Source organism: Oryctolagus cuniculus, chromosome 16 (assembly GCF_051225735.1).
Source record: "Oryctolagus cuniculus isolate XC-2025 breed Fujian yellow rabbit chromosome 16, ASM5122573v1, whole genome shotgun sequence".
Lineage (NCBI taxonomy): Eukaryota > Metazoa > Chordata > Mammalia > Lagomorpha > Leporidae > Oryctolagus > Oryctolagus cuniculus.
Genome location: NC_142882.1, coordinates 1,684,304 through 1,711,953, shown reverse-complemented (window position 1 = coordinate 1,711,953; position 27,650 = coordinate 1,684,304). Strand labels below are relative to the sequence as shown.

General features: G+C 73.2%; 2 protein-coding genes across 3 annotated transcripts; both read left to right on the top strand.

Moving 5' to 3' along the window:
- The first annotated feature begins 2,226 nt into the window (after positions 1-2,226).
- Positions 2,227-14,754, top strand: GNA11 (G protein subunit alpha 11). The gene is made up of 7 exons (XM_070058628.2): positions 2,227-2,634; positions 10,720-10,904; positions 11,598-11,752; positions 11,926-12,054; positions 12,481-12,610; positions 12,698-12,851; positions 13,982-14,754. Exons 1-7 carry the CDS (start codon positions 2,499-2,501, stop codon positions 14,170-14,172), a joined length of 1,080 nt encoding a protein of 359 aa, XP_069914729.1. The 5' UTR covers positions 2,227-2,498; the 3' UTR covers positions 14,173-14,754.
- Positions 14,755-17,429: 2,675 nt separating this feature from the next.
- Positions 17,430-27,581, top strand: GNA15 (G protein subunit alpha 15). 2 transcript variants are annotated; one of them, XM_089315024.1, is made up of 7 exons: positions 17,430-18,608; positions 24,049-24,233; positions 24,887-25,041; positions 25,120-25,248; positions 25,665-25,794; positions 25,905-26,015; positions 26,265-27,581. In XM_089315024.1, the coding sequence occupies exons 1-7, from the start codon at positions 18,101-18,103 to the stop codon at positions 26,913-26,915; spliced, it is 1,869 nt and encodes a 622-aa protein (XP_089171150.1). In that variant the 5' UTR covers positions 17,430-18,100; the 3' UTR covers positions 26,916-27,581.
- Positions 27,582-27,650: the final 69 nt, after the last annotated feature.

Here is a 27,650-nt window from a genome sequence, read left to right as displayed (position 1 = left end):
CTCAGCTGCAGCCCCAGGGGTACCCAGAGCCCCTGTAGCGAGCACTGTGGTCGGTGGGTTAAGTCCTCGCCTGCCACAGCGGCGTCACGTAGCAGGGCGCAGGTTCAAGTCCCGGCTGCTCCACTTCTGATCCAGCTCCCTGCTGTGGCCTGGGAGAGCGCAGTGGACGATGGCCCGAGTGCTGGGGGCCCTGCACCCGCGGGGGAGACCCTGAGGGAGCTCCCGGCTCCTGGCTTCAGTCTGGCCCAGCGCCATCCGTTGTGGCCATTTGGGGAGTGACCAGGGGATGGAAGACGTCTCTGTGTGTCTCCCTCTGCCTTTCTTTATTATTTATTGATTTGAAAGGTAGGCACGCAGGCGCACACGCACACACACGCACGCACACGCATGCACACAGACACGCACACACAGACACAGGTGCCCCGTCTGCTGGGTCACTCCCCAGATGGCCACCATGGCCAGGGTCGGGCAGGCTGAGGCCGGGAGCCAGGAGCCCTCCACTGCCGTCCCAGGGCCTTCAGCAGGGAGCCGGGTCTGACGCAGAGCAGCCGGGACTCGAACCGGCGCCTCGGGCGGCTGCCTCTGCTGCTAACCACAGCGCCGGCCCAAACTCTGCCTATCCAGTGAGCAAACGGCCGAGTGCAGCTTCGTGGGTCAGCGCCGGAACTTTCTCCTGTGCACCCACTTATTGAGTGCCTACTGCACACCAGGGGGAGGCGGTGGGGGAGCCAGGAGTGAGATAAGGTGACAGGCGCGGCTCTGCCTGGGGGGGGGGGCAGCCGGGATGGGCGGGGGCGGCGGCGGGCGCCCCCCGACCGGGGTTTTTCACTGTGTCCCCAGCTGCAGGTTCTGGGCGAAGGGCGTTGATGGATGTGCGGGGTGTGGTGGGGGGAGCTCAGGGGCCCCCTGCCCCGGCTGGGCTCATCTGATCAAGCAATAAATGCAGACTTCGACCGGCCCCCCACACCCTGATGGGCAGATAGGGGAGGCCAGGGTCCCCCCGGGGGAGACTTCGCCCTCTGGGGGGTGAGCACCTGCTGGGTGCCTGGCCCGGCTGTGGGCTCCTGCGGAGGGGCGGGGCAGCGCTCCCCTACTGGATACTTCGTAGCTCCCTGCCCGGGGCGGGCCGGGGCGCCCTGCTCTGGCTTCTCACACGTTTTCATGGTTCCCAAATACTGTGTTTTTATTTATTTATTTAGTTAGTTAGTTTTTTAAAATTTCAGCTTGTAGGGGCCGGCACAGTGGCCTAGGGCGTTCAGCCGCTGCCTATGACCCTGACATCCCCCATGGGCGCCGGTTCGAGTCCCTGCTGATGCTGTCTGCTGGTCAGGGCTGGGCCAGGCCAAAGTGAGGGGCTGGGACTCCCTCCGGGGCTCCCGCATGCGTGGTGGGGGACCCAGCTCCTCCGGCCAGCGCTGCTGCCTCCCAGGGTGCGCGTGAGCAAGGGCTGCAGAGCAAGGGGCACAGGGACCCCCAAGAGGCCACTTAACCTCTGCGCTGACCGCCAGTCCCGCTCCCCCACCAAGTCATGTTGAGCTGATGGGCGGCACCCAGATGAGGCAGCCAGACGAGGCTGACCATCACCGGACTTCCTCAAGTCCCGTTCTAGGGGACCCAGCCGGACCGGGTCGGTTAAAAGGGTTCAGGCGGGACCTGGTATACAGCAGGCACTGCATTAACACTCAGCCCTTGTCTGCCTACCTGTCTTCCTCTATACGCATACCTGGTGCCACATTAGTGCCTAGCCATCCCTGGCCCACAGCTGTGTTAATGCTTGGACTGTGGCACACGCATACAGCAGGTCCCAAGCTGTTGCTCGCCCTGTCCGGTGTATACAGCAGGTGCTGCCTTCGTGCCTGGTCCACGGCTGGCATGCAGCAGGTGCCTCGTTAGTGCCTGGCCTTGTGTCAGGTGTGCAGCACGTGCTGCGTGAATGCCCAGTGTACAGTAGGTGGCCCATGAACGCTTCGTCCAGGACCGGCCCCGAGCGCGCCCGAGGAGAGCCGAGCGGCGCCGAGCCGGCCGCCGGGTCCGCCACGTTCCCACAATCCCGGGCGGCCCCGCCCCGCAGCCCGGCCGCGCGTCCCCTTCCCACGTCGGCGCAACCTAACGGCGGCGCCCCGCCCCCCGCGCCAGGCCCCGCCCAGGCCGGCGCCCTGAGGCCCGCCCCCGCCGCGCGCGCCGGGCCGCCGGCTCCTCCCATTGGCTGCCCCGCCTGCCCGTCGCCGCCGCGCCCGCCGCGGGCTAGGTTGTGCGGCGCTGGCGCTCGGTCGCGGCGGCTGCGGTTGGCGGCGGCGGCGGCGGCTGCGGGGCGCGGGCGCGGGCGCGGGCGGGTGCGCGGCCGGCGCGGCCCGAGTAGAGGCCGGCGGCGCGCGGGCGGCGGCGGCGGCGGCGGCGGGGCCGGCCCGGGCCGAGGCCGAGGCGGGCGGCGGCGGCGGCGGCTCCGGCCGGGGCGGCGGGGCGCGGGGGCGGCCGGGGCCGGGGCCGGGGCCGGGACGATGACTCTGGAGTCCATGATGGCGTGCTGCCTGAGCGACGAGGTGAAGGAGTCGAAGCGCATCAACGCCGAGATCGAGAAGCAGCTGCGGCGGGACAAGCGCGACGCGCGGCGGGAGCTCAAACTGCTGCTGCTCGGTGAGTGCGGGCGCCGGGGCCGCCGGGGGTCCCCGCGAGCCTGTCCGAGCGCCCAGCACCTGCCGTCCTGTCCCCGCGAACCTGTCCCGGGCGCCCAGCACCTGCCGTCCTGTCCCCAGCACCTGCCGTCCTGTCCCCAGCACCTGCCCCGGGCCCCAGAACCTGCCGTCCTGTCCCCGAGAACCTGCCCCGGGCGCCCAGCACCTGCCCCGGGCCCCAGAACCTGCCGTCCTGTCCCCCAGAACCTGCCGTCCTGTCCCCGAGAACCTGTCCCAGGCCCCAGCACCTGCTGTCCTGTCCCCCAGAACCTGCCCCGGGCCCCAGAACCTGCCGTCCTGTCCCCCAGCACCTGCTGTCCTGTCCCCCAGCACCTGCCCCGGGCCCCCAGCACCTGCCGTCCTGTCCCCCAGCACCTGCTCGGGCGCCCAGAACCTGCCGTCCTGTCCCCAGAACCTGCCCCGGCCCCCAGAACCTGCCCGGGCCCCCAGCACCTGCCCGCGGGTCCCCCAGAACCTGCCCCGGGCGCCCCAGCACCTGCCGTCCTGTCCCCGCGAACCTGTCCCGGGCACCCAGCACCTGCCCGGGCCCCCAGCACCTGCCCCGGGCCCCCAGCACCTGCCCCCGTCGCTACCCCGGCTCTGCTGTCCAGCCCGGGCCCCCAGGTCTCCCAGAACTTGCCCGCGGGCCCCCCAGAACCTGCCCTGGGCGCCCCAGCACCTGCCCCCGTCGCTACCCCGGCTCTGCTGTCCAGCCCGGGCCCCCAGGTCCCCCAGACCTGCCCGCGGTTCCCCTAGAACCTGCCGTCCAGTCCCCCAGATCCTGCCCCCGGCGCTGCCCCAGCTCTGCTGTCCAGCCCGGGCCCCCAGGTCTCCCAGAACCTGCCCGCGGGTCCCCTAGAACCTGCCGTCTGGTCCCCCAGATCCTGCCCCCGGTGCTGTCCCCGGTTCTGCTCCCTGCTCTGCTGACCAGGCCGGGCCCCCGCGTCCCCCAGAACCTGCCCCCGGCGCTGCCCCGGCTCTGCTGTCCAGCCCGGGCCCCGGGTCCAGCAGAATCTGCTCCCCGCTCGGGGCAGACCCCGGGGCCACGTGTAGCCCACTCGCCTCCTGGCAGGTGCAGCGGGCCCGCCCCCTCCAGAGACCCTCTGGGCTCCCCCGACCCCGGCCTCTGAGGGGAACCCCGGGCCAAGCGCCCTGCGGGAGGAGCCGACCCCCCCCCGCCAGGTGGACCCCAGCCTGGCCCAGGTCTCGGCGGGAGCCGGGGCGCTGCTGTCCCGAGGAGTGGCCCCCACTCCCAGCTCTCCCGCCCCGCCCCTGTCTCCAAGGCGCACCTGTTCCTGGGAGCCAGGGCGCCCGTCTGTCATGTGTGTTGTCACCTCAAATAAGGAGCCCGTAGGGGTTTACAAAACAGAGGCCCCCACCTCTCCGGAGGGCGCACACGGGGTGGGGGTGCCCCCAGGCGTGGCCCTGGCTGGGGGAGCGCAGCTCTGGTCTGTCTGCGCAGGGTCCCGTCCTGAGGTTGGCACTGAGGGCGCCAGACACTTGTGGGGGCCCCACATGGCACTGGGGACAGCCTGGCACTGGGGGGCAGCCTGGCACTGGGGGACAGCGCGGCACTGGGGACAGCCTGGCACTGGGGGACAGCCTGGCACTGGGGGCAGCCTGGCACTGGGGACACCGTGGCACTGGGGGACAGCCTGGCACTGGGGGACAGCGCGGCACTGGGGACAGCCTGGCACTGGGGGACAGCGCGACACTGGGGACAGCCTGGCACTGGGGGCAGCCTGGCACTGGGGACACCGTGGCACTGGGGGACAGCCTGGCACTGGGGGACAGCGCGGCACTGGGGACAGCCTGGCACTGGGGGACAGCGCGACACTGGGGACAGCCTGGCTCTGGGGACAGCCTGGCACTGGGGGACAGCCTGGCACTGGGGGACAGCGCGGCACTGGGGGACAGCCTGGCACTGGGGGACAGCGCGGCACTGGGGGACAGCCTGGCACTGGGGGACAGCCTGGCACTGGGGGACAGCGCGGCACTGGGGGACAGCGCGGCACTGGGGGACAGCCTGGCACTGGGGGCAGCCTGGCACTGGGGACAGCCTGGCACTGGGGGACAGCGCGGCACTGGGGGACAGCCTGGCTCTGGGGGACAGCCTAGCACTGGGGGACAGCCTGGCACTGGGGGCAGCCTGGCACTGGGGGACAGCGCGGCACTGGGGGACAGCCTGGCACTGGGGGACAGCCTGGCACTGGGGGCAGCCTGGCACTGGGGGACAGCGCGGCACTGGGGGGCAGCCTGGCACTGGCCGGCTCCTGCAGCCGGTGGTGGGCTGTGGGGTGGGCGTTAGCGAGGACCTCGGTCGTGAGGATGTGAGGACAGCCTGGCCCCGTGGCCCTGTGGCCTCCAGCCCCCGCCCCACCCCCACCCCCTCTCCTGCCCACACCCAGGCTTGGAGCCTGCGCTTTGGACTTGAGGCTGACCGGGGTTCAGGGGCGCAGCCCAGTGCTGATGGCCCAGCCCTCACCCTCCCGCCCCGTGGGAACCCCTGCCTGACAGGGGGTGGGGTGGGGGGTGGGGAGTGTGCGCACGTGCGGGAGGCCGCTGCGTCCAGGAGTGGCCAGCGGGCAGCCGGGCAGAGGATGTGGGCTCGCGGGCCCCCGGGCCCCCCACAGACGCCCCAGGAGCGCAGGCGGGCCAGGCCCTGAGCCTTGCCAGCCAGAGAGAGACCCCCCCCCCGGAAACCTCCCACCCGAGCAGCCTCGGGCCCAGAGCCGGCCCTGCGTGTGCTGCCGGACCCGTCTGCGGGGGGCAAGTTGAGGGTGGGCTCAGGTTGCCCTGGTGCAGGGCTGTACCGGAGGCTGTGCGGGGTTGGCTACGCCCCCGCCCCCCGCCCCTGCCCCGTGCCCCCGCCCCCGCAGCTGCGCCCCAGTCCCCACCCCTGCCCCCCACTCCCGCGCCCCTGCCCCTGCCCCCCGCGGCTGCGCCCCTGCGGCACCTGAGGGCAGGTGTGGGGCTCCCTCCAGAAGCCCACCTCCCCAGGCTGCGGGAGCTCACACCTGCGGGCCGGGGGGGGGTCTCCAGTGCCCCTGCGGGGGACCGTGGGTGCTTCTCTGGTCCCGAAGCCCTTCCCCCCGGACTCTGCTGCTCACGGCCGGGTTCCAGCCGCTGTGGACTTGGGGGCCGGGTCCTTCCCTGGGGCGGGACCGCGTCCCGGCCGCCGTCAACTCCATGCATGGAGGTCGCCTCGCGACAGCCGCGGGTGACACCCAGGATCCCTTGGGAGGCGGGACCAGCGTTGCTTCCTGTGTTTTAAGATTGATTGATGGATTTGAGGAGCAGAGTTACAGAGCCAGGTCCTCCATCCGCTGGGTCACTCCCCAAGTGCCCGCGATGACCGGGGCTGGGCCAGGCCACAGCCAGGAGCCGGGACCGCTGCCTTCCCAGGCGCACTAGCAGGGGGTGGGGTCGGAAACGGAGCAGCCGGACTGGAACCGGCTCCCACGTAAGCCGGCGGGGGCGCCGTGTGCGCGCCTCCGCCGAGCGGCAGCGTGGACAGCGTGAGACGCGTGCTCGCCCTAGATTGCTTGGTCGTGAATTTCTATTTATTTCATTGATTATTTGAAAAGCAAAGCGACGGAGACGCAGGGCGCTCCCGTCTGCTGGTCCACGCCCAGATGCCGGGGCCGCCAGGGCTGGGCCAGCCCGAGCCAGGGGCTCCGTCCGGGTCCGGGGCGGAGCGCGGTGCGCGTGGCGTCCTGACGCTGGGCTGGGCGCTCGCGCCGGCTCAGGGGAACCCTCCTTGGTGCCGCCAGAGCCCTCCGTGTGTGCGCAGCCCTCGGCACACGGATGCGGATCCGCACGCGTGACTCGCGGGTGGCGCACGCTTTGAGCCTGCGTGCCAGGCGCTGCCCCCCTGCCGCGTGCGGGCCCCACGGGAGGTTCGGGCTGTGGGAGCCCCGCCCGGGGAGGCCCCTGCTCCGTCCCTCACAGGTTTGTGGTTGGAGAGCTCGGGCCTTCCGTGGGAGCCCCGCCCGGGGAGGCCCAGCGCCGGCCTGGCTGTGCTTCTAAATAAAGCTGCCTCGTGCGGGGCTTCCTGTCTGCCCTGCACGGCCCCACCGGGCCGGGGAGAGGCCGGGATCCGGCGTGGGGTGGGTGTGGCGGGGCAGGCCACGGCTGAGCTCCCTGCGTGGCCTCCCCGGGCCGGGCTCATGGCCCGGGTCCTCCCGAGTGTTCACGTTCACTGTGGGCTGGCGGGGCTGCGCCCTGGGGAGGGGCGGGTCAGGGCCCTGGTGGCGCCGTCGCGGCTGCGTGTGCGGGGCTCTGAGGCTTGTCCCCCGGGGCCTCCTGCCCCGGCCGGCTCGGCCGCTGTGGTCGGAGCAGGGGAAGCGCTTCCCGCCGATATTTAACCACAGGGGCTTTCGCTTTCTGATTGCCAGGGCGTCGGGGCGGAGCGAGCGGCCGCGTGTCCCTCACCAGTGGACGGAGGGGGGGACCCCCGCAGGGTGCCCCTGCCTGTGGAGTGGGGCCGGGCCGGGCTCTGGGCCTCGTGGAGTCGCTGTCCCCGGGGCCTGCGGTTGGGGGCACAGGTGCATCCCCGGGGCCTGGCCCAGACCCCCTCTGCCTGCATCGAGGGCCCAGCTGGCTTTTCACTCTGGTGACTTCCACCAGGGCACGGGTGGACGGGGCGGCCAGCCCTTCCTGGCCCGGGCAGGTTTGGGCGCCGGGGATGCTGGTTCTGAGCCCTTAGCCGCCCCCGCGGCTGGCACTGTAGGTCTGCGTCTCGCTTTCCCCAGGGTGGCAGACGCGTGCACCTGGTCAGGACGCACGGCCGTGGGCTCCGGCCCATAGTGCACCTGGTCAGGACGCGCAGCCGTGGGCTCCGGCCCATAGTGCACCTGGTCAGGACGCGCAGCCGTGGGCTCCGGGCCCGTAGTGCACCTGGTCAGGACGCGCGGCCGTGGGCTCCGGGCCCGTAGTGCACCTGGTCAGGACGCGCGGCCGTGGGCTCCGGGCCCGTAGTGCACCTGGTCAGGACGCGCGGCCGTGGGCTCCGGGCCCGTAGTGCACCTGGTCAGGACGCGCGGCCGTGGGCTCCGGGCCCGTAGTGCACCTGGTCAGGACGCGCGGCCGTGGGCTCCGGGCCCGTAGTGCACCTGGTCAGGACGCGCGGCCGTGGGCTCCGGGCCCGTAGTGCACCTGGTCAGGACGCGCGGCCGTGGGCTCCGGGCCCGTAGTGCACCTGGTCAGGACGCGCGGCCGTGGGCTCCGGGCCCGTAGTGCACCTGGTCAGGACGCGCGGCCGTGGGCTCCGGGCCCGTAGTGCACCTGGTCAGGACGCGCGGCCGTGGGCTCCCGGGCCCGTAGTGCACCTGGTCAGGACGCGCGGCCGTGGGCTCCCGGGCCCGTAGTGCACCTGGTCAGGACGCGCGGCTGTGGGCTCCGGGCCCGTAGTGCACCTGGTCAGGACGTGCGGCCGTGGGCTCCGGGCCCGTAGTGCACCTGGTCAGGACGCGCGGCCGTGGGCTCCGGGCCCGTAGTGCACCTGGTCAGGACGCGCGGCCGTGGGCTCCCGGGCCCGTAGTGCACCTGGTCAGGACGCGTGGCTGTGCCTCCCGGGCCTGTCTGTGGGGTGGGCTGTCCCTCTGGTGCTGTGGACGTGGGGGCAGCTTGTGGTCTGCGCACTGCAGGATGTGGGGCGTCGTCCCTGGCCCTGCCCTGCCAGGAGCGCCGCCAGACCCCCATGAGCCCCTGCGACTTCTCTGGCTCCGTAGGTCCCTCTGCCAGGGAGGGGAGGGGGGTGCTCTGTCTCGGGGCTCCGCAGCCCCTGCCTCCACCCCTCCCCCATCCCTTCGCGGTGGGCGGTGTGGAAAGCGACGTCCAGCCCTAGTTTCTCTCCTGACGGGACGGTGGCCTCGGGGCGCGCGCTGGGAGCCTGGGGGGAGCTGGCCCGGCGCAGCCGCCCATGGCCCTGAGAGGCAGTGGCCGAGAGCTGGCGCTCGTCCCTCCCAGGGCTCGGCTTTCCCTTCTGTGGGATGGAGCCGATCGCCCCGACTTTCCCAGGTGGCCATTGCGAGGCCAGGGGTCACGGCGGGCGGGGCCACGGCGGCCTGGCCCGCTGAGCCTCGGCTTCGTTACGGGTTCTGACCCCCAGGGCTGGCCTGAGCTGCGACCCGGCATCCGGGGCGGCACTGGAGGGGCCGGGCGCTGACCGTCGCCCTCCCTGCAGGCGCTGGGGGTTCCGGACCAGAGTGGGGTCCGGGCTTCCTGGTGCCCGAGTGCGCCCCCCATGGATGGTCTCCTCCCAGCCTCTGTGCTGGTGGGGGGCGAGCTGGGCAGGCGGGCCTCCTGCCAGGTGTCCCGTCTCGGGGACACAGCTGGGTGGTGAGCTCGGCCCTGCCGAGGCTGCGCGGCCCGGGGGCCCTGGGGCTGCTGGCGTCTCCGTCTTGCAGCCCCCGGCAGCTGGGATGGTGCCGCCGGCACCGGGGGACCCTCTGCGGGGTTCCTCCCTCAGGCCGGGCTGACCGATGAGACCGCATCTGTGCGCGGCCAGCAGCTGGTGGCCGTGCGGCCTCGGTCTTGCCAGCGTCCAGCGGGAGCCGCGGGTGGGTCCCTGCCCGGCCTGGGCGCTGGCTCCACTGGCACCTGTCCGCCCGCGCCGGTCTCAGCTGGATCATGGCTGCTGCACGTGCACGTCTGGGTGGTCCGGCCTCGGGACCCCCGTTCTGCAGCGTCTGGCTCGGGGGCCTGGCCAGGAGGCCACCTCAGGCCCAGGACTGACACGGGAACTCAGGGTGCGGTGCTGACCTCAGCCCTGGGGTCCGCGGACACCGACAGCCCTGCCGGCTCTGCACGGCGCCGCCTCCTTCCCGCAGGCTGGCTGGGCACAGTCTGTGCACCCCGGCAGGTGCCCCCTTGGGTGGGGGTTCCCTTGCTGGACCCCCGTGCTGCACCCCAGGGTCAGCAGGGGCCGTGGCCCGGCGTCGCGTCCGCGGGGTCCGCACAGGCTGCTCAGGCCCCGTGGGCTGGGGGTCCTCCCCGAACCTTGTTCTGGGGGAGCTGGGCTGGTGAGGGGCAGGGGGTGTGGGGGCCGGGGCTCTGGTGAGCGGCTGTGGGCGTGGCCACGTTGTCCGCACCGCGAGCTGCTGAGGCGGGAGAGGCCGTGTGCCGCACGGCTGCCCCTGCATGCCTCGAGGGACGTGGGAGGACCAGCTGTGCCCTCGGGAGCCGGCCCTCCCTGCACTGCCCGGCCCGTGGGGGGGCGGCTCCTGGCTGCACAGGGGGGCTCTGGCGGGGCCTCCCCAGCCCAAGGGGGCATCTTCTGGCCGTGGGCGTGGCATGGGCGCTGGCCTGCTGGTCCCCTCTGCAGACGCGGGCTGTGTGTGGCGGCTCCGTCGCTGTGTGGGACGCGGGCTGTGTGTGGCGGCTCCGTCCCTCCCGCTGCCAGTCGCGTGCACGGGCGGACGCCGCCGCACTGCGTTAACTGTCCACCTGCTGCGGGCCTCGTGCCGTGCACGGGCAGTCGGGCCCTGTCTCCGTCTGGCAGGTGTTCCGGCGCTTGTGGGCCCGGGCGGCCTGCGGCCTGCAGTGACCCCGGGCCAGGTGGGTCAGGAGGGCGGCTGCCCGCTGGGAGCAGCCATGGAGCCGGGAGCCAGTGCGGCCACGGCTGGGTGCCCACCGCGCGCCGGTGGTGTGGCCAGCCCAGGCGCTGCCCAGAGCCTCGCCCTCGGCCTGGCACGGCCAGCTCCACCGTGGCAGAGTGCCCTGGGGCCGCGGGAACCCTGGGCCGTCTGGGCCTGGCTGGCTCCCGGCCTTGGCTCCACGTGGGGACAGAGCCGCCGGGCTGTGTGCGCGGAGGTCGCGACCCCAGCACTGCTGCCCGTGTCCACTCCCCTCCTCCCGGGCGTCCCCAGGCGCCGTCCGTCCTCAGCGTGTGCGGGCCGGGCCACGAGGCCGCGGAGCCTGGCCCGCCCAGAGATGGGCGCCCTGGGCGCCCGTGAGGCGACAGCCCCTTCCTGGGGACCCCGCGGGCGGGGCGGGCCGGGGGCGGGGCGGGGCGGGGCTCAGTGCGCTCCGGCCCCGCCCCCAGGCACGGGCGAGAGCGGCAAGAGCACGTTCATCAAGCAGATGCGCATCATCCACGGCGCCGGCTACTCGGAGGAGGACAAACGCGGCTTCACCAGGCTGGTCTACCAGAACGTCTTCACCGCCATGCAGGCCATGGTGCGCGCCATGGACACGCTGCGCATCCTCTACAAGGACGAGCACAACAAGGTGAGGGCGGGGCGCCGGGGGCGGGGCGCCGGGGGCGGGGCGGGGGCGGGGCGGGGGCGGGGCGCCGGGGCGGCCAGGGGGCGGGGCGGCCGGGGGCGGGGCGGGGCGCCGAGGGGCGGGGCGCCGGGGGCGGGGCGCTGAGGGCGGCGCGCGCCCCTGCGCGGTGTCCCGGGTGCGCTCCTGTGCTCGCCGACGGGAGCCGTCCCGTCCCTTCCCGCCGCGCGGCCGCTGTGGCTGCTGGGGCCGGGAGCTTCCGTGGGCGGCGTCCGTGTGGACGGGGTGCGTGTGTAGACAGGTCTCTGGATGGGGGTGTGGGGGTGGAGTTCTGGTCAGGGTGCGGGCACCCGTGAGCCCTGCAGGGTCCGCCTCGCTGTCGGCTTTGCCCTGCGGCCCTGGTTCGGGGGAGGGGTTTGCCCCGTTTCTGGTGTCACCGGGTGCGTGCTGGCTCGGAGGCCCCGCCCCTGGGTCTGCTGCGGCCGCGCCGGAGGTGGGCTGGGCTGGGGCCCTGCGCGGTGGCTGTGGGCTCCGCCGGCGCTGACCGCTCGGCGCTCCCAGGCCCGTGGGGGTCTCGGGCGAGGGGTGCAGACAGGGCTGCTGGGGACCAGGCTTCCTCGGCGCCGGTGCGTGTGTGGAGAGCCGCGCGGGGCTGCGGTCGGCGGTTCCAGCCCCGGCCCCCCGCCCCCCTCCCCCCAGGCGAACGCGCTGCTGATCCGGGAGGTGGACGTGGAGAAGGTGACGACGTTCGAGCACCGCTACGTCCACGCCATCAAGACGCTGTGGGAGGACCCGGGCATCCAGGAGTGCTACGACCGGCGGCGGGAGTACCAGCTCTCGGACTCGGCCAAGTAGTGAGTGCCCCGCCCCCCGCCACGAGGCCCCACCCATCCCGGCCGCCTGTCCCCGCCCCCACGAGGCCCCGCCCATCCCGGCCACCAGCCCCCGCCCCCCACGAGGCCCCGCCCATCCCGGTCCCCGCCCCCGCCCTGGGCGCCGCTGAGCCCCGCCCCGTCCCGCCCCGCAGCTACCTGTCGGACGTGGACCGCATCGCCACCTCGGGCTACCTGCCCACCCAGCAGGACGTGCTGCGCGTGCGCGTGCCCACCACCGGCATCATCGAGTACCCCTTCGACCTGGAGAACATCATCTTCAGGTGCCCGCGCGGGCGGGGGCGGCTCCACCGGGGACACGGGGCGGGGCTTCGGCCCGCGCCTGCCTCCCCCAGCGCCTGGTGGGGCACACGGTCCGGGGCTTCGCCCGCCGGCCCCCTCGCCGCCTCCCTCCCTTGCCGCGGTGGGGGCCCTCCCGGCCCTGGGAACCTGTGCCTCAGCACCCTCCCTGCAGACCGTGGGTCCGCCCCGGCAGGCCTGTGTGCACCCGGTTCTCTCTCTGCCTCCTCTCCCGGGGTCTGTGCCCCCAGAATGGTGAAGCCGAGGCCCGCCGGGGCGCCCCGCCTCGCCTCTCGGGCCCCTGCCCTGCCCGGGCTCCCCCAGCGAGCGGGGGCGGGGCCGGCGGGCGGGAGCTCCCTCCTACCCCCCCCCGCCCGCCGCCGCCCTCCAGCCGCGCCGTCGCCTTGCAGGATGGTGGACGTGGGCGGCCAGCGGTCCGAGCGGAGGAAGTGGATCCACTGCTTTGAGAACGTCACGTCCATCATGTTCCTCGTGGCCCTCAGCGAGTACGACCAGGTCCTGGTGGAGTCGGACAACGAGGTGCGGGCGGGGCGGGGCGCGGCGGGGCGGGCGGGGCCTGGGGGGCCTGGGGGGCGAGCGCCTGCCGACCGCCGCGTCCGTCCCCAGAACCGCATGGAGGAGAGCAAGGCGCTGTTCCGCACCATCATCACCTACCCCTGGTTCCAGAACTCCTCCGTCATCCTCTTCCTCAACAAGAAGGACCTGCTGGAGGACAAGGTCCTGCACTCGCACCTGGTGGACTACTTCCCCGAGTTCGACGGTGCGTGGGGGCGGGGCCTGGAGGGCCGGGGCGGGGCCGGGGCGGGGCTGCCGGAGGACGAGGGCCTGCACTCGCACCTGGTGGACTACTTCCCCGAGTTCGACGGTGCGCGGGGGCGGGGCCTGGAGGGCCGGGGCGGGGCCGGGGCGGGGCTGCCGGAGGACGAGGGCCTGCACTTGCACCTGGTGGACTACTACCTCGCGTTCGATGGTGCGCGGGGGCGGGGCCGGGGCGGGGCCTGGAGGGCCGGGGCGGGGCCGGGGCGGGGCTGCCGGAGGACGAGGGCCTGCACTTGCACCTGGTGGACTACTACCTCGCGTTCGATGGTGCGCGGGGGCGGGGCCGGGGCGGGGCCGGGGCGGGGCTGCTGGAGGACGAGGGCCTGCACTCGCACCTGGTGGACTACTTCCCCGAGTTCGACGGTGCGCGGGGGCGGGGCCGGGGCGGGGCCTGGAGGGCCGGGGCGGGGCCTGGAGGGCCGGGGCGGGGCCGGGGCGGGGCTGCTGGAGGACGAGGGCCTGCACTCGCACCTGGTGGACTACTTCCCCGCGTTCGATGGTGCGCGGGGGCGGGGCCGGGGTGGGGCCTGGAGGGCCGGGGCGGGGCTGGGGGTTTGGGTGGGGCCTGGTGGTGGGGGCGGGGCTTGTGGGGTGGCCTGGGGGGCCGGTCGGGGCTGCTGGAGGACAAGGGCCTGCACTTGCACCTGGTGGACTACTTCTCCGAGTTCGACGGTGCGCGGGGGCGGGGCCTGGAGGGCCGGGGCGGGGCCTGGAGGGCCGGGGCGGGGCTGGGGGGGTTGGGTGGGGCCTGGCGGTGGGGGCGGGGATGGGGCGGGGCTTGTGGGGTGGCCTGGAGGGCCGGGCCGGGGTGGTTGGGTGGGCCTGGCAGTGGGGCGGGGCCGGGGCGGGACTTGTGGGGTGGCCTGGCGGCCGGGGCGGGGCCTGGCGGTGGGCGGGGATGGGGCGGGGCTTGTGGGGTGGCCTGGTGGCCGGGGCGGGGCCTGGCGGTGGGCAGGGATGGGGCGGGGCTTGTGGGGTGGCCTGGCGGCCGGGGCGGGGCCTGGCGGTGGGCGGGGATGGGGCGGGGCTTGTGGGGTGGCCGGGCGGGCGCTCACCTGCCGCCGCCCCCAGGGCCGCAGCGGGACGCGCAGGCGGCGCGCGAGTTCATCCTGAAGATGTTCGTGGACCTGAACCCCGACAGCGACAAGATCATCTACTCGCACTTCACGTGCGCCACGGACACGGAGAACATCCGCTTCGTGTTCGCGGCGGTCAAGGACACGATCCTGCAGCTGAACCTGAAGGAGTATAACCTGGTGTGAGGGCCCGCCCGCGCCCGGAAGTGCCTCACGGCCCGGTCTCAGGTCGGTCCGAGCGCGGGCGGCTCCCCGCACTCGCACTTTGCGCACGCGCGGCCGCGCACTGAGCCAGACCCCGGCCGCCGCCGGCCCCGCCCTCCTCGTGGGTTTGGTTTTTTTTTTTTTTTTTTGCACAATCGCGGGGGAGAGGGGGGCGCCGGCCCGGCCCCGGAGAGGACTCGGCCCCACGCGGCCCCACGGCCCCGCCGCCCCGCGCGCGCGGGGTCCCGTTCCGTGCCAAGCGTCCGCCCCCGCGGCGGGAGCGGCTGGTGCTGCCCGCGGGCCCGGCTCACAAAGGGAACGGGGCCGCCGCCCGCAGCGCCCCCTGGCGGCCGCCTCCGTGCCTGCGCCGGGCTGCCCCGCCGCGCCCCGCTCGGCCCGGCCTATTTAAGTATTCGTCCGCGCCGTTTTTATCCTCGTCCGACATGCATGTGCTGTGGCCCGGGCCGGAGCCCGCACCCTGCCCCGGGGCCGCCCGAAGCCGACTTTTCGTATCTTTCTCCCGAAATGAACTGTTTTAAATTGGAATAAATTTTGTTCCTAAGCGCTGTGTCCCCCGCCTGCCTTAGCTCCCGTCCGGGGCGTGGGGGGGCGTGCGTGCACCCGCTGCGCTCAGACCCCCTCCCCCGCTCTGCGCCCGGAGGGTGGGGCCTGCGGGTGTCCACCCTGTCCTTTCTGCAGGTCTTTTTACTTGAGAGGTGGAGGGGGGGGGAGAGGGAGGTCTTCCACCCGCTGGGTCACCCCCCAGTTGGCCCCAACGGCTGGAGCTGTGCCGATCGGAAGCCAGGAGCTCCATCCGGGTCTCCCACGCGGGTGCAGGCGCCCAGGGTATTGGGCCATCCTCCCCTGCTTTCCCAGGCCACAGCAGAGAGCTGGGGTGGAAATGGAGCAGCCGGGACTCGAACCCGTGTCCCTCGGGGATGCTGGTGTCGCGGGCGGCGGCCTAACCCGCTGCACCACAGCGCCGGCCCCCACTCCGTCAGTGCCGTCCGTTTCCAGAACCTTCTCCCCTTCCCGAAGAAGCTCTGACCTCAGCCCCTGGCACCCCCACCGCTCCTCTCTCTGGCTCCTCCGAGCTCTGGGCGGGGCCGCAGCCGTGTGCAGGCGCAGGTGCACATGTTCCGACGGCCCGAGCCCCCTCCCAGTCACTCAGAGGCCCTGGGGGCCAGCGCGGGGCGGGCACGGTGCTGGGCGCGGTGAAGACGGCCAGGGGAGGTGGCGCTGGCGGCTCGGGGGAGAGGACCCCAGCGAGGCGGCCGGGTGGCTGGCGCAGGGCGAGCCAATGGGTGGGCGGAGGGGGCGGGGCAGGGGATGGGGCCCACCCGGCTTGGCTGGGCTGCCCGCGAGGGGCCGGCGCCGGGCGACTGGGGTGAAGACCAAGCTGGTCCAGGCAGGTGGGGACCCGGATCCCGGACCCTCGGATGTAGACAGGGAGGCTGCGGCAGGTGTTACGCCGCCAGTGTCCAGCAGGTGTCGCCCGAGCAGCGCCTCGCTGACCCCAGGCTCTGGCCCCGGCCGGGCGCCCTGCCTGCCCACATCCGGCCCTGGTGGGCTGGCCCAGAGGGCGCCGCAGCCCCGCCGGGGCCGCCCCAGGCCGCCCCCAGCGCCCGCTGCGGAATTCGCCGTGTCCGTGCAGAAGCGGCACCGCAGTCCCCGCACGCAGCCCGGCCGCCTCTGCGGTGCTACTGGCTCCTGACCATGCCTCGGCCTTGAGCGGCCGGGATCCGAACCCAGGCCTCCTGGTTCCCTAAGCGAGCGCCTGGGATCTTGGCCAGCCAGGCGGGCAGGGGCCGCAGCTTGCCGGGACCCGCGTCAGGAGACCCATCCCGGGTGTCGGGGTGCCGATGGAAAGTCGGGGCTGAGACCTCCCAGCCGTATGGAGGCTGCCCGCGGGACGAAGGGGGCGGGGTCCTGGGGGTCCCCTGGTGCACGGGGGGCAGCAGCCCCGAGGGTCCCCGTGGGGCGGATCTGGGGGTGATGATGCCCACGGGGGCGTGGCTGCCGCGCTCTGGGGTCACCGTGGTGGTGCGTGAGTGACAGCCTTCGGAACCTTCTCCCGGTCCCAGCCTGAAGCTGGTCCCCAGGCCCACGCCCAGACTCGGGGATCCGGGCACCGCGGGCAGCTCCCGGGAGGGGTCCTGCGCGTGGCGGCCCCGCTGGGCATGAGTCAGAGCTTCCTTTTCCAAGGGGAAAAAAAAAATGCTTCACCCCCGGATGCCCGCAGCGGCCAACGCTGGGCCGACAACTCGGAGCTCCATCCGGGGCCCTGCACCTGCTGCCTCTCTGAGAGCCGGGCCTCGAACCCAGGCCCTCTCGCGGGCGCCGGCTTCTCCGCGGGCTGCACGCATCCCACAGCCCTGAGAGGGCCATCGCCAGTCCCAGTTCAGTCCCCCGACCCCTGAGCCCCGTCCTCCGCTGCCCCCAGGGCACTGGACCGGAAGTGGAGCAGCCGCACCTGCCCGGAGCGCTGGACGGAGCCCCTCCCCCACCGGGTCCAACTCCCGGCTGTGTCCGCGCGGCCCAAGGCCTTGGGCCGGCCCCTCGTGCGGGAGACCCGGATGGAGCTCCTGGCTCCTGCAGCCCGGCCCAGCCCCGGCCACTGCGGCCATGTGGGGATGACCCGGCGGATGGGAGCTCGCTCTACCGCCCCCTCTCGCTCTCCCGCTCGCTCTCTGCACTTCCAACCAAAATGTTTTCTAAGAATGGAATTTAAAAAGATATTTATCTTGGTGCAAAAGTGTTGTGACGCCCGCCTGGGAGCGTCCCCCACAGCGCGTGGCCGCGGCCGTCACAGGGCGACCCCGCTCTCCCGCGCAGCCGGCCCCCACCGACCACCGTCCCGGGAGAGGGCAAGCTGCAGCGTGGGGCTGGAGGTCGGGTTCCGGAGTCGGGGCAGGGTCTGGGGTCGGGGTCCGGGCTGGGGGCAGGGTCGGGGGCCGGGGCCAGGGGTCGGGGGCAGGGGCGCTGCACGGGGTCGGGGGTGCAAATGGGGCCGGGGGCGTGGCGCGGCGCGGGGCCAGGGCCAGGGGGCAGGGCGGGGGTCGGGGTTGGCGCGGGGCCGGGTGTTGGGGTCCTGGGTCGGGGCAGGGTCTGGGGTCCAGGGTCAGGGGCCAAGGGTCAGGGTCTGGGGCCGGGGTCGGGGCGGGGTCTGGGGTCTGGGGTCGGGGGCCAGGGGTCCGGGGTCTGGGGTCAGGGTCTGGGGCGGGGGTCGGCCCGCGGCGGCCACGTGTCCCCCGTATGCTCCTGCACTGCCAGCTGCTGTCCTGGGCGGGGAGCAGGGCCGCGCCTGCTAGCCCCGGTCACCCGCGGGGCCCCCGACCCACTTCCCGTCTGCTGGCGGTTACGAATCAGCAGAGAAAAACACCCGAAACCGCACAAGGGCGCAGGCCCGCGGGGCTCCACCCTGGCTGCGCAGCCCCCTCGGGCGGGGAGGGGGAGGGGCGCGTCAGGCCCCCCACCCCCTCGGAGCGTCCTGGGGGCCCCTGAGTTACAGGTGTCTCGGGGGAGCCAGAACTCCCCAGGGCCTCGCAGGAGCGGCCTGCACCCGACGGGGCGGGGCCCAGGCCGAGGTCCTGCACCCGCTGGGTCACTCCCTGCACGCCCACCGCGGCCAGGAGCCGCATCCGGGTCTCCCGCGGGGGTGGTGGGGGCCCCTGCGGCCCCCCAGGGTGCTGGACTCGAACTCAGGCCCTCAGGTGTGCATGGCCATCGTCGTCGTCCCTGCGGCGAGAATGTTGGCCGCGCGCGTTTCGTGGTTTGGGGCCCTGGCGCGTGTCTCCCCGGTGCCTGGTAAACAGCCGGCGCTTCCTAAGGGTGGGGGTGGGGTGGGGGCTCCCTGCTGGGCAGCCCCAGGCCAGTCCTCCCGCCCTGCCTCAGTTTTGCGCATCTGTGCATGGGGACGAGGCGGGGCGGCAGGGACTCGCGGCCATGGCGGCTCCTGGTTGGCTGGGAGGAGGGAGCCAGCCCCGCGGTCACGTCCGCCGCCGAGAATGAGGAAGGAGGCGCGGCAGGGCACCGGGGCTTCGCTGGCGGCTGCGCTGCGCTCCCCCGGGGCCCCGCCTCGCCTGCCCCTGGCTCCCCGGGACCTGTCGGGTCGGGTCCGGGCAGGTCGCGGGTGGGCGGGGAGCCTGGGCCTCGCCAGCTCCGCCCCGCACCCGTCCCCGCCCGGTGCCCGTGGACGGGACGCTGGGGTCCCCGGAGTGAGTCCCAGAACCAGGCCGCCCGGCTCCTCCGGGGGGCCGGGGGTCCCCCCGCCATGGCCCGCTCCCTGGCCTGGCGCTGCTGCCCCTGGTGTCTGAGCGAGGACGAGAAGGCGGCCGCTCGCGTCGACCAGGAAATCACCAGGCTGCTCCTGGAACACAGGCGGCAGGTGCGAGGCGAGCTCAAACTGCTGCTGCTGGGTGAGCGGGGCCCGGGCGGGGCGCGGGGCGCAGGGGCGGGGCCGGGGCGCAGAGGCGCGGGGTCGGGGGCCAGGGCGGGGCCGGGGCGCAGGGGCGCAGGGGCGGGGCCGGGGGAGCAGGGGCGCAGGGGCGCGGGGTCGGGGGCCAGGGCGGGGCCGGGGGCGCCCGCTTCCCTCCGACCCGCCGTCCGGCCCATTATCCGGGTGGGAAGACTGAGACCAGACCCCGGCGCCTGCCCGGCAGGCCCAGCCCGCCCTACCTGTCTGAGCGCTCAGCTCAGGTGCGACACGCCCGGGCCGAGGGGGCGAGGCCGGCGCGCCCCCGCGCTCCCCCAGGGCCCAGGACTTCCGCGCTCGGCCACGGCGGGGCGGGGAGGGGGGCTTGGATGGCTGGGGTCCGTCATTTGTTCATCCACTCATTCATTCCTTCAGGGCGCCGTGGAAGCCCCGGGGCGCGGGAGTGACCCCAGCACCGCCCACAGAGGCGGGCAGGGCAAGCCAATGCGCTCATTTCCGGCAGCAAAGCAGGGGGAGGGGAGGGGAGGGGGAGGCCTAAGCCCGGTGGGGAGGAGGGGGCTCCCCTTTACCTTCCCGGGGGTCCTGCGAGGCAGAGACGGGGGGTGACCATCCGGTCCACCGAGTACCCGCGGCCGCCGGGACTGTGCTAAGCTGCGGAGTGTGGCAGGGGTGTGGGGCGCAGGGGGAGGGCTGGGAGTTCCACTCGGGGCTCCCCTGTGGGTGGCGGGGGCCCAGACACGGGCCGCCACAGCCCCCGCCCAGGGTGCGCATGCGCAGGGAGCTGCGGCGGGGCGGGGGCGTGGGGGTCCCCACTGCACCTCGCGCCCGCCCCGTGTCCGCGCGTCCCCGGTCTCCTTCCCTGCTGTGGCCTCGCTGGGCTCACCCTGGGGGTGCTGGGGGGGCGGTGTCCCGGCTCCCGTGCCTGCCCCGCACCCCCGCGCCCGCCGGCCCAGGGGGCCAGCGAGGAAAGAGCGGGACCCCTGGGTTGCACCCTGACAGCCGCCGGTCGCCTCCCCACCTCCTCGGAGGGTCAGGGTCAGGGTCGGGGTCGGGGTCAGGGTCAGGGTCAGAGTCGGGGTCAGGGTTAGGGTCAGAGTCAGGGGTCAGGGGCAGGGTCGGGGTCAGGGTCAGAGTCAGGGGTCAGGGGTCAGGGGTGGGGTTGGGATTAGGGTCAGAGTTGGGCGTCAGGGGTGGGGTTGGGGTCAGGGCAGGGCCAGGGTCAGAGTCAGGGGCAGGGGAGGGGTCAGGGTCGGCGTCGGGGTCAGGGTCAGAGTTGGGGTCAGGGTCGGGGGTCAGGGGCGGGGTCGGGGTCAGGGTCAGTCAGGGTCAGGGTCCCATTCTGAGCTTGGCGGGAGAACTGCTCTCCCATTTCATTTCCCGGGAGATAGATGGGTGCGGGGCGGCGCGGTGGCCCAGCGGGTGAGGCCGCGGCTGCTCAGCTTCCATCCAGCTCCGGGGAGCAGCCGGGGAGGCCCCAGGGCGGGCGGCCCGCCTCCCACGTGGGGACCCGGATGGAGCTGCTGGCCCAGCCCTGCTGCTGGGGACATCTGGGGTGACCCAGCGGACGGAGGAGCGCTCGCTCTCTCTCTCCCCCTCCCTCTCTCTCTCCCTCTCTCTCTCTCTCTCCATCCCTCCCTCCCTCCCTCTCTCTCCTTGTCTCTCTCTCCCTCCGTCCCTCTCCCTCTCTCCCTCCCTCCCTCCCTTCCTTCCTCTCTCCCTCTCTGTAACTCTACCTTTCAAATAAATCAGTTTTTTTTTTTTTAATCCAAGCTCTGCGGTGCCCCAGGGCCTCCAGCTGCCGTCCCTGGCGCCGCCGGTGACGTGGCTAATGCACGGACGTGTGGATGTGCAGCCGTGAGGGCCATCTTTAGAAAACGCTTAGTCAGCAGCCGGGCCGGGCGGGCCGGGGCTCCATCCGGGTCTCCCACGCGGGTGCAGGGCCCAGGGTGCGTGGGCAGGGACTCTGAGGTCCTCTGGTGCGGGCGCCTGGCCCCTGGGTACCTCCGGAGCGGGTTCTATGGCCTGTGCGGGTTCTGTGGCCTGTGCGTTTCGGGGAGGCGGCGGCCCTGCAGGAAGCCGCTGGAAATGCCCCCTCCCTGCCTGGCGCTGCCCTGGGCTCGCGACGACCTCCCCTCCCTGCCTCGCGTGGGCTGCTCGCGTGTTCCCTCCCCACGCAGGCTTTGCCAGCGGAGCGTGTGCACCCCACCCCGCACTCAGTCACCGCAGGCCTGGCTGCCTCGGCTCCGCGCGGTTCCGTCCCGGTGTCGCCTCCCTGGGGGCGTTCTCCGGCCGCCCCAGCCTTCCCTCTGCTCGCGGCCAGTGGCCGGTCTCCCCGGCGCGCGCGCGCGTTTGTCTGTTACCCGCGCGCGAGCCAGGGTGTGCGGTGACCTGGCCGCAGCCGGTGCCCGCCAAGTGCTTCGTGAACGAACGGAACGCGCGATCGATGGAGTGGGACCCCGGCCCGCTTCGGGAAGCCCCCGCGGAGGGGGCGGGGCGGGGCGGCGCGCCCCCTCCCCGTGCTGACCGCCGCCTCGCTGCCCCACCCCCCATCCCTGAAAACAGGAATTGAATCCAGGAGTTGTTTTCTTCCCCTTGGGGATGGCGCAGAGCGGCGTGGGGGCGCGCAGGGGGCTAGGGCCCCGCTCGACGCCCGCGTCCCAGGCTGGAGCGCTGCTCCGGGCCCACCCCGCCCCCTGCTGAGGGCCTGGGAGGCCGGGGAGGGCCCCTGCACCTGCGTGGGAGACCCCGAGGGAGCTCCTGGCTCCCGGCTTCGGCCCGGCCCAGGCCCGGCTGATGAAGCCGCGCTAACTCCGCCATTCCAACACCTGAGATAACTTGAACAGGGCGCCAGCCCTTGGCACGGCTGGGAAACTGAGGCAGGGGCGGGCCTTGTCCAGGCTCCTCCCACGGCCAGGATTCGCGCCTGGGGTCCGCGGAGGCCCTGGGCCTGGGGCAGACGCGACGCGTGGGGCCTGGCCCGGTTGCTTCCCCTTCCCGACAGCTGGGTCCACTTCCCCTCCGTCCCCCGGGAGGAAGCGGCCTCTTCCCGTGCGGGCCACATGACAGGTGCGACGGCGGCGGCCCCCGCCTGCCCCCAGGCCGGGCCTGGTGGGGTCCCCGGGGAGTCCTGCCCTCTGGGGGACAGCCGAGGCCGCGGGACTCTGTGGCTTCCCGCTGGCCACAGAAGTGTCCGCAGAGTGTCTTCATCCACTCGAGAGGCGGGGAGAGACAGCCGCTGGGGCGCTCCGCAGTGCCCACACAGCTGGGCTGGGCCAGGCGAGGCCAGCGCCAGGAGCTGCATCGGGGTCTCCCCCGCCGGCCCGGCAGCCCTGGGCCCCGTCACTGCAGGGCCCCACCCCACTCCGGGGTGCCCCCAGCACTGTGCGGTGCCCCGCGGGTCACGCGCCGCTCTGACCCTGTGCAAGGGGCCAGAGGGGGCCGGGCCCGGGCGGGCGGGCGGGAGGGAGGGGTGAAACCACCGGTTACAGCGGGGCTCCCGTCAATCAAGCCAGGCCCCACCCCTCGCCCCCCGCAACGCCAGGGTGTGCAGTGTGCAGGGAACCCAGAGGGTTCCCGCGCCGCCGCCGTCAGCCTCCCTGCCCGCGGGGGGCCCCACGCGCGTCCCACCCCCCAGCGTCGGTGCGGACGCGCGCTGCCCTCGGCTTTGATCCCCGCGGAGAAGTCTTATTCTGGAACATTCTTAGACCCCTGCAGGAGAGCCCCGGCGGCCCGCCCCTCCCCGCGAGTGGCCCCCACCCCAGGCTGCGTGCGTTCAGTCCCAACCCTAAGGCTGTGCACCTGCACCCCACGGGCACAGCGGCGCGTCCTGGCGGCGCATGCGCGAGGCAGACCCCCAGCCCAGCCCCGCACACGGCTGGGCCCACGCAGGCCGCCCGTCTGTGCGCCGATGGACACGTGGATGACAGCCGGACAGGCGGCATGGACAGACAGATGAGGGACAGGTGGAGATGGAGCAGGCAGTAGTAATGGATGACCGATAAACCGTGACCGCGATAGGTAGCAAGTACGGGGTGGGGTAGAATGATTGATACGGGTGATTGACAGGTGATGGGTGATGGGCAGGGGGCAGACGCAGACACTGAGAACGGGCGGGTTAGAAACAGATGCGTGACGCGGGCGGGCTGAGACGGCGGACACGTCACACACGCACAGGTAGGCCTGTGGGTGCTCCTACACCGGGGCATCGTGGTATCCGTGTTGGTTACGCGTCCACACCCGTGCTGCTGCGGCCACCTCGCAGACCTGGGACCTGTGGTGTTTTAATATGGGGGCCGGCGCGGTGGCCTAGCGGGTGAAGCTGCCGCCTGCAGCGCTGGCCTCCCGCACGGGTGCCGGTTCAAGTCCCGGCGGCTCCACTTCCGGTCCAGCTCCCTGCTGTGGCCTGGAAAAGCAGTGGACGATGGCCCGAGTGCTTGGGGCCCTGCACGTGCGTGGGAGACCCGGATGGAGCTCCTGGCTCCGGCCTGGCCCAGCCCCAGCTGCTGTGGCCATTTGGAGAGTGAACCGGCAGATGGAAGACCGCTCTGTGTCGCTTCCTCTTTCTCTCTAACTGCGACTTTCAAATAAATAAATAAATAAACTATTATTTCTTTGGAAGAGAGACATGGAGATACAGATGTCCACAGAGCTGTCTGCTGGTTCTCGCCCCCAATGCCCGCAACAGCCAGGGCTGGGCCAGGCCGGAGCCGCGGGACAGAGCTCCCTCCGGGTCTCCCACGTGGGTGGCAGGTGCACAGGTACCCGAGCCGTCGCGTGCCTGCTCCCAGGGTGCGCATGCGCAGGGAGCTGCGGGGTCCCGCGGTGGAGCCGGGCGCCCTTGCCTTGGACGGCGGCGTCCCACACGGGGTGGGGCTTGACCCCGCACAAACACCGGAGCTCAAGTGCCGCGTCCTGCAGTGCGGGGCGGGGGGGAGGGGCGAGCACTGCCCTCGGAGACCGGGCTGGGGGCGGGAGGCGGCTTTGGGGGGCGATGGGAGATGTGCCCCCCGCGTCTCCTGCATCCCCCCTCCCGTTTCCTCTTTGTGTGCTCCAGCCGGGCCACCCCTTCCCGATTTCTGCTCGTCTCAGTTCCTCTCCCAATAACCGCACCCTCATCCCGGGCAGGCACAAGGAGTCCCCGTCCCCTGCCCATCCCTGGCCGAGCCCCGCGCGGGGGTCCCGGGGAGGGAGTAGAGGCGGTCACGAGGCTGGGCCCAGGGCCAGCTTCCGGGGCGGGAGGCCTGGCGGGGAGACCCTGAGCCGGCTTTGCAGGGCCTGGCGGCGGTGGGCACCTGCGGCCCGGCCCCCACCCTCTCGGTCCTCCCTGCGGCCGCCAGGGGGCGCGCGCGAGCACCTGCGCCGGCTCCCACCCGGGGCAGCTCCCGAGCGCTGAGCGGTGGCGCGGTGCCCCCCACGCCCCCCAGGCACGGGCGAGAGCGGCAAGAGCACGTTCATCAAGCAGATGCGCATCATCCACGGCGCCGGCTACTCGGAGGAGGACCGCAAGGGCTTCCGGCCGCTCGTCTTCCAGAACATCTTCCTCTCGGTCCAGGCCATCATCGAGGCCATGGACCGGCTGCAGATCCCCTACAGCCGGCCGGAGAGCAAGGTGCGCGGGGGCTGCGGCCCTGTCCAGGTCGCCCTCAGGGCTGCCAGGGGCCCCAGCACGTGGGGACACCAGGGCAGCCCCGTGTCTCCCCCGGGCACTGCGTGGATTTAAGAAACAACTGGTCAACCTGTCCCTCTAACACGCACGCACATACACGCCTCGCTGGATCCTGCTAGAACCATGATCCGTGGGCACTGCCCGTGGGTCCCTGGATCTCTGATTGACACCTGGCCCTCAGCCACGCCCACTCTGGTGTTGGCCACGCTCCAGGTCATCAGGAGGCAGAGGGACATCCACGTGGCCTCTCCTTATGTCGCCGTGGGGCCCACCTGAGGACGCTGGAGGCTGCTGGGGCCGACTCCCCTGCACCCACCCGGCCTGGGGCCCTGCAGTCCTTTGGCACGGATGGGGTTGGGGACCGGTGCGTGGGGAGGGCAGAGAGCGCGCCCCCCCCAGCACACGCGTGCACACAGATACGCACGCGTGTACACGTGAACCCCCGTGTAGACCAAGCAGAGGCTGCTACCGGGAGCCCCGGGGCCCGGGCTGTCCGCGCCTGTGTGTCCACGGCGGCCCCTGCTGGGGTCGCGGCGCGCAGGCGCGCCCGGCTGTGGGGCCCCGGGCCCAGCTGATGGCGCGTCTGCTCCCCCCAGCTCCACGCCAGCCTGGTCATGAGCCAGGACCCCTACAAGGTGAACACGTTCGAGACGCGCTACGCCCTGGCCGTGCAGAGCCTGTGGAGGGACGCGGGCGTCCGGGCCTGCTACGAGCGGCGGCGGGAGTTCCACCTGCTGGACTCGGCCGTGTAGTGAGTCTGGGGTCCCGGGGGCGGGGGCGGGGCGCGGGGGAGGGCCTGGGGGCCCGTCCTCAGGGCGCCTCTCCGCAGCTACCTGTCGCACCTCGAGCGCATCGCCGAGGAGGGCTACGTGCCCACGGCGCAGGACGTGTTGCGTAGCCGCATGCCCACCACCGGCATCAATGAGTACTGCTTCTCCGTGCAGAAGACCAACCTGCGGTGAGCGCGCGTGCGCGGTGGGGCCCGGGGCTGGCGGGGGCGGGACGCCCGTCGGAAGTGGGCAGAGGTCAAGGACACAGAGGAGACCGGCTTCGGGCCGGGTCCCCGGGTGAGCCCTGCCGGCGACACCTGCTCCTGCGGGCGGGGGTCCCGGGGTCCTTGCTGGGAGGGCTGGGGGGCAGCCGCCGGGCTGTAGCCCCCCACCCCGGGCCACCCCGGCCCCCTCTGCCGTCGGGGTAGGGAACCAGCAGCCCTTGGAGAGTCCCGCCTGCCCCCGCCTCCATTTCTGCATCCGTCAAATGGGCCCAGCAGCCGGCGCGAGTTCCTCTGACCCTCCGAGGGGTCCCGGCTGGGGCTGGGGCTGGGGCTGGGGCTGTGGTCCCCCAGCCCTGACGCAGCGCCCGGGGCCCCCGCAGCATCGTGGACGTCGGGGGCCAGAAATCGGAGCGCAGGAAGTGGATCCACTGCTTCGAGGACGTGACGGCGCTCATCTTCCTGGCCTCACTGAGCGAGTACGACCAGTGCCTGGAGGAGAACGGCCAGGAGGTGTGGCCGCGGGGGCTGCCGGGCGCGGGGTGGGCCGCCCGGCTTCCGGGGTGGACGGCGCGGCCGGTGGGCCCCCGGGAGACCCCGTCAGCGGCCGCCCGTGCCCGCAGAACCGCATGCAGGAGAGCCTGGCGCTGTTCGGCACCGTCCTGGCGCTGCCCTGGTTCCGGGCCACCTCGGTCATCCTCTTCCTCAACAAGACGGACATCCTGGAGGACAAGGTCCGCACGTCGCACCTGGCCACCTACTTCCCGGGCTTCCGGGGTGAGCGCGCCCGGCCCCGCCCAAAATCCCAGGGCCGAGCCCGATTGGGCCGTTCCAGTCCCGTGACGCGCCCATGCCGCTCCCATTGGCCAGTGCCGAGTCACGTGACCGCCCATGCCGCTGGCACGTGGCAGAGGCCCTCAGACAAGACGGCCAGCACCCACGCAGGGTGCTGAGCCTCCCGCGCCCCCTCTGCCCCGCTCTAGGGCCCCCGCAGGACCCGGAGGCCGCCAAGAGGTTCATCCTGGAGCTGTACACACGCGTGTACGCGGGCGCCGCCGCCGGGCCCGACGGCGCCAGCAAAGGGCCGCGCTCCCGCCGCCTCTTCAGCCACTACACGTGCGCCACGGACACGCAGAACATACGCAAGGTCTTCAAGGACGTGCGGGACTCGGTGCTCGCGCGCTACCTGGACGAGATCAACCTGCTGTGACGCGGGCTCTGGCGCCCCCTGGCGGCCGCGAGGAGCGCTGCGCCCACGGTGCGGGCCCACGCGTGGAGCCGAGACCCCCAAGCCCCCTCCATGTTTATTCCGTCCCCCGCGCGCTGCGATTAAAGGAATTGTGCCGCGGGCTGGGAGCCGGCGTCTGCTGTCCCCACGCAGGTCCGCGCCGGCCGAGGGGGGGGGCTGCTGCAGCTCAGATCACACGCGCGGCGACAGGCAGGAGGCGAGCGGCCCCCACCCTGCAGACGGGACCCCCGGGGACATTGTGCTGGGAGCCGGCAGGGCCCACTCCCACTCGCGACACTGTCCTGGGGCCCGGCCGAGCCGTCGTGCGTGGAAGGGCACGCGGGCCGCTCCACTCGGGCCCACCTCCCTGCATGGACGGCGGCGCTCGGCGCTTCCGGATGGCTGAGCCCCCACGCGGAGCCCCGCCCCGCGCGTCCACGCGTGGGCCCTGCCCGTGGGGATCCCCGCGCGTGGGGGGTCGCGGGGGCCCGGGCAGCAAGGGGCGGGCTGCGGGCGATGCTGCGTGTCACGCGCGTGGGGGCCGCGGGCTCCTCGGCCCCGCCACGCGCAGCGCCCCTAGTGCGTGGGCGCCTCCTGAGGTCGCGGGTGGGAGCGGGGCTGCTTGTGACGTCATCCCGGCCCTGTGCGGGTCAGCGCATCCGGGTCCCGCAGAGGGGCGGGGTCAGCGCATCCGGGTCGCGCAGAGGGGCGGGGTCCTCCGCGGCGGTCGTCACGTGATTGACAGCTGTCAGACTTGGAGTCCCCCGGCCCGCGCCGAGACCCCGCACCCCGAGGCCGTGCGTTTATGGGGCAGGGCCGGGGTCAGGGGTCACCGTCCTGCGATGGTCAGTCCGCAGATGGCCGGAGCGGCCGAGCCGGAGCCCGAGCTCCATCCGGGTCCCGCTCGGGGCCGGCTGGCGCACAGCCGCCCAGGCGCATGCGCGGGGCCCCGCGGCGGTGAACGAATGCACGAACGAATGAAGTCCCCGCGCCTCAGGCCGCGGCCCCACCCGCCCGGATCCTTCCTTCCACGGAACCCACGCGAGGACGGAGGGAGGGGGAGGTGCCACTCGTGGGCGTCGGCGCCTGCGCACTGCGCGCGGCCGGCCCAACGCTGTCACCGCCGCGCCCCCAGAGCGAC

Bases quoted from the DNA above. Each gene is read 5' to 3' on its own strand.
- GNA11 (XM_070058628.2), top strand. From the start codon at position 2,499: ATGACTCTGGAGTCCATGATGGCGTGCTGCCTGAGCGACGAGGTGAAG. The intron at 2,635-10,719 runs GTGAGTGCGGGC...CCCCGCCCCCAG, and splicing joins GCTCAAACTGCTGCTGCTCG to GCACGGGCGAGAGCGGCAAG. The intron at 12,055-12,480 runs GTGCCCGCGCGG...GTCGCCTTGCAG, and splicing joins CTGGAGAACATCATCTTCAG to GATGGTGGACGTGGGCGGCC.
- GNA15 (XM_089315024.1), top strand. From the start codon at position 18,101: ATGGGGACGAGGCGGGGCGGCAGGGACTCGCGGCCATGGCGGCTCCTG. The intron at 25,042-25,119 runs GTGAGTCTGGGG...GCCTCTCCGCAG, and splicing joins CTGCTGGACTCGGCCGTGTA to CTACCTGTCGCACCTCGAGC. The intron at 25,795-25,904 runs GTGTGGCCGCGG...CCGTGCCCGCAG, and splicing joins TGGAGGAGAACGGCCAGGAG to AACCGCATGCAGGAGAGCCT.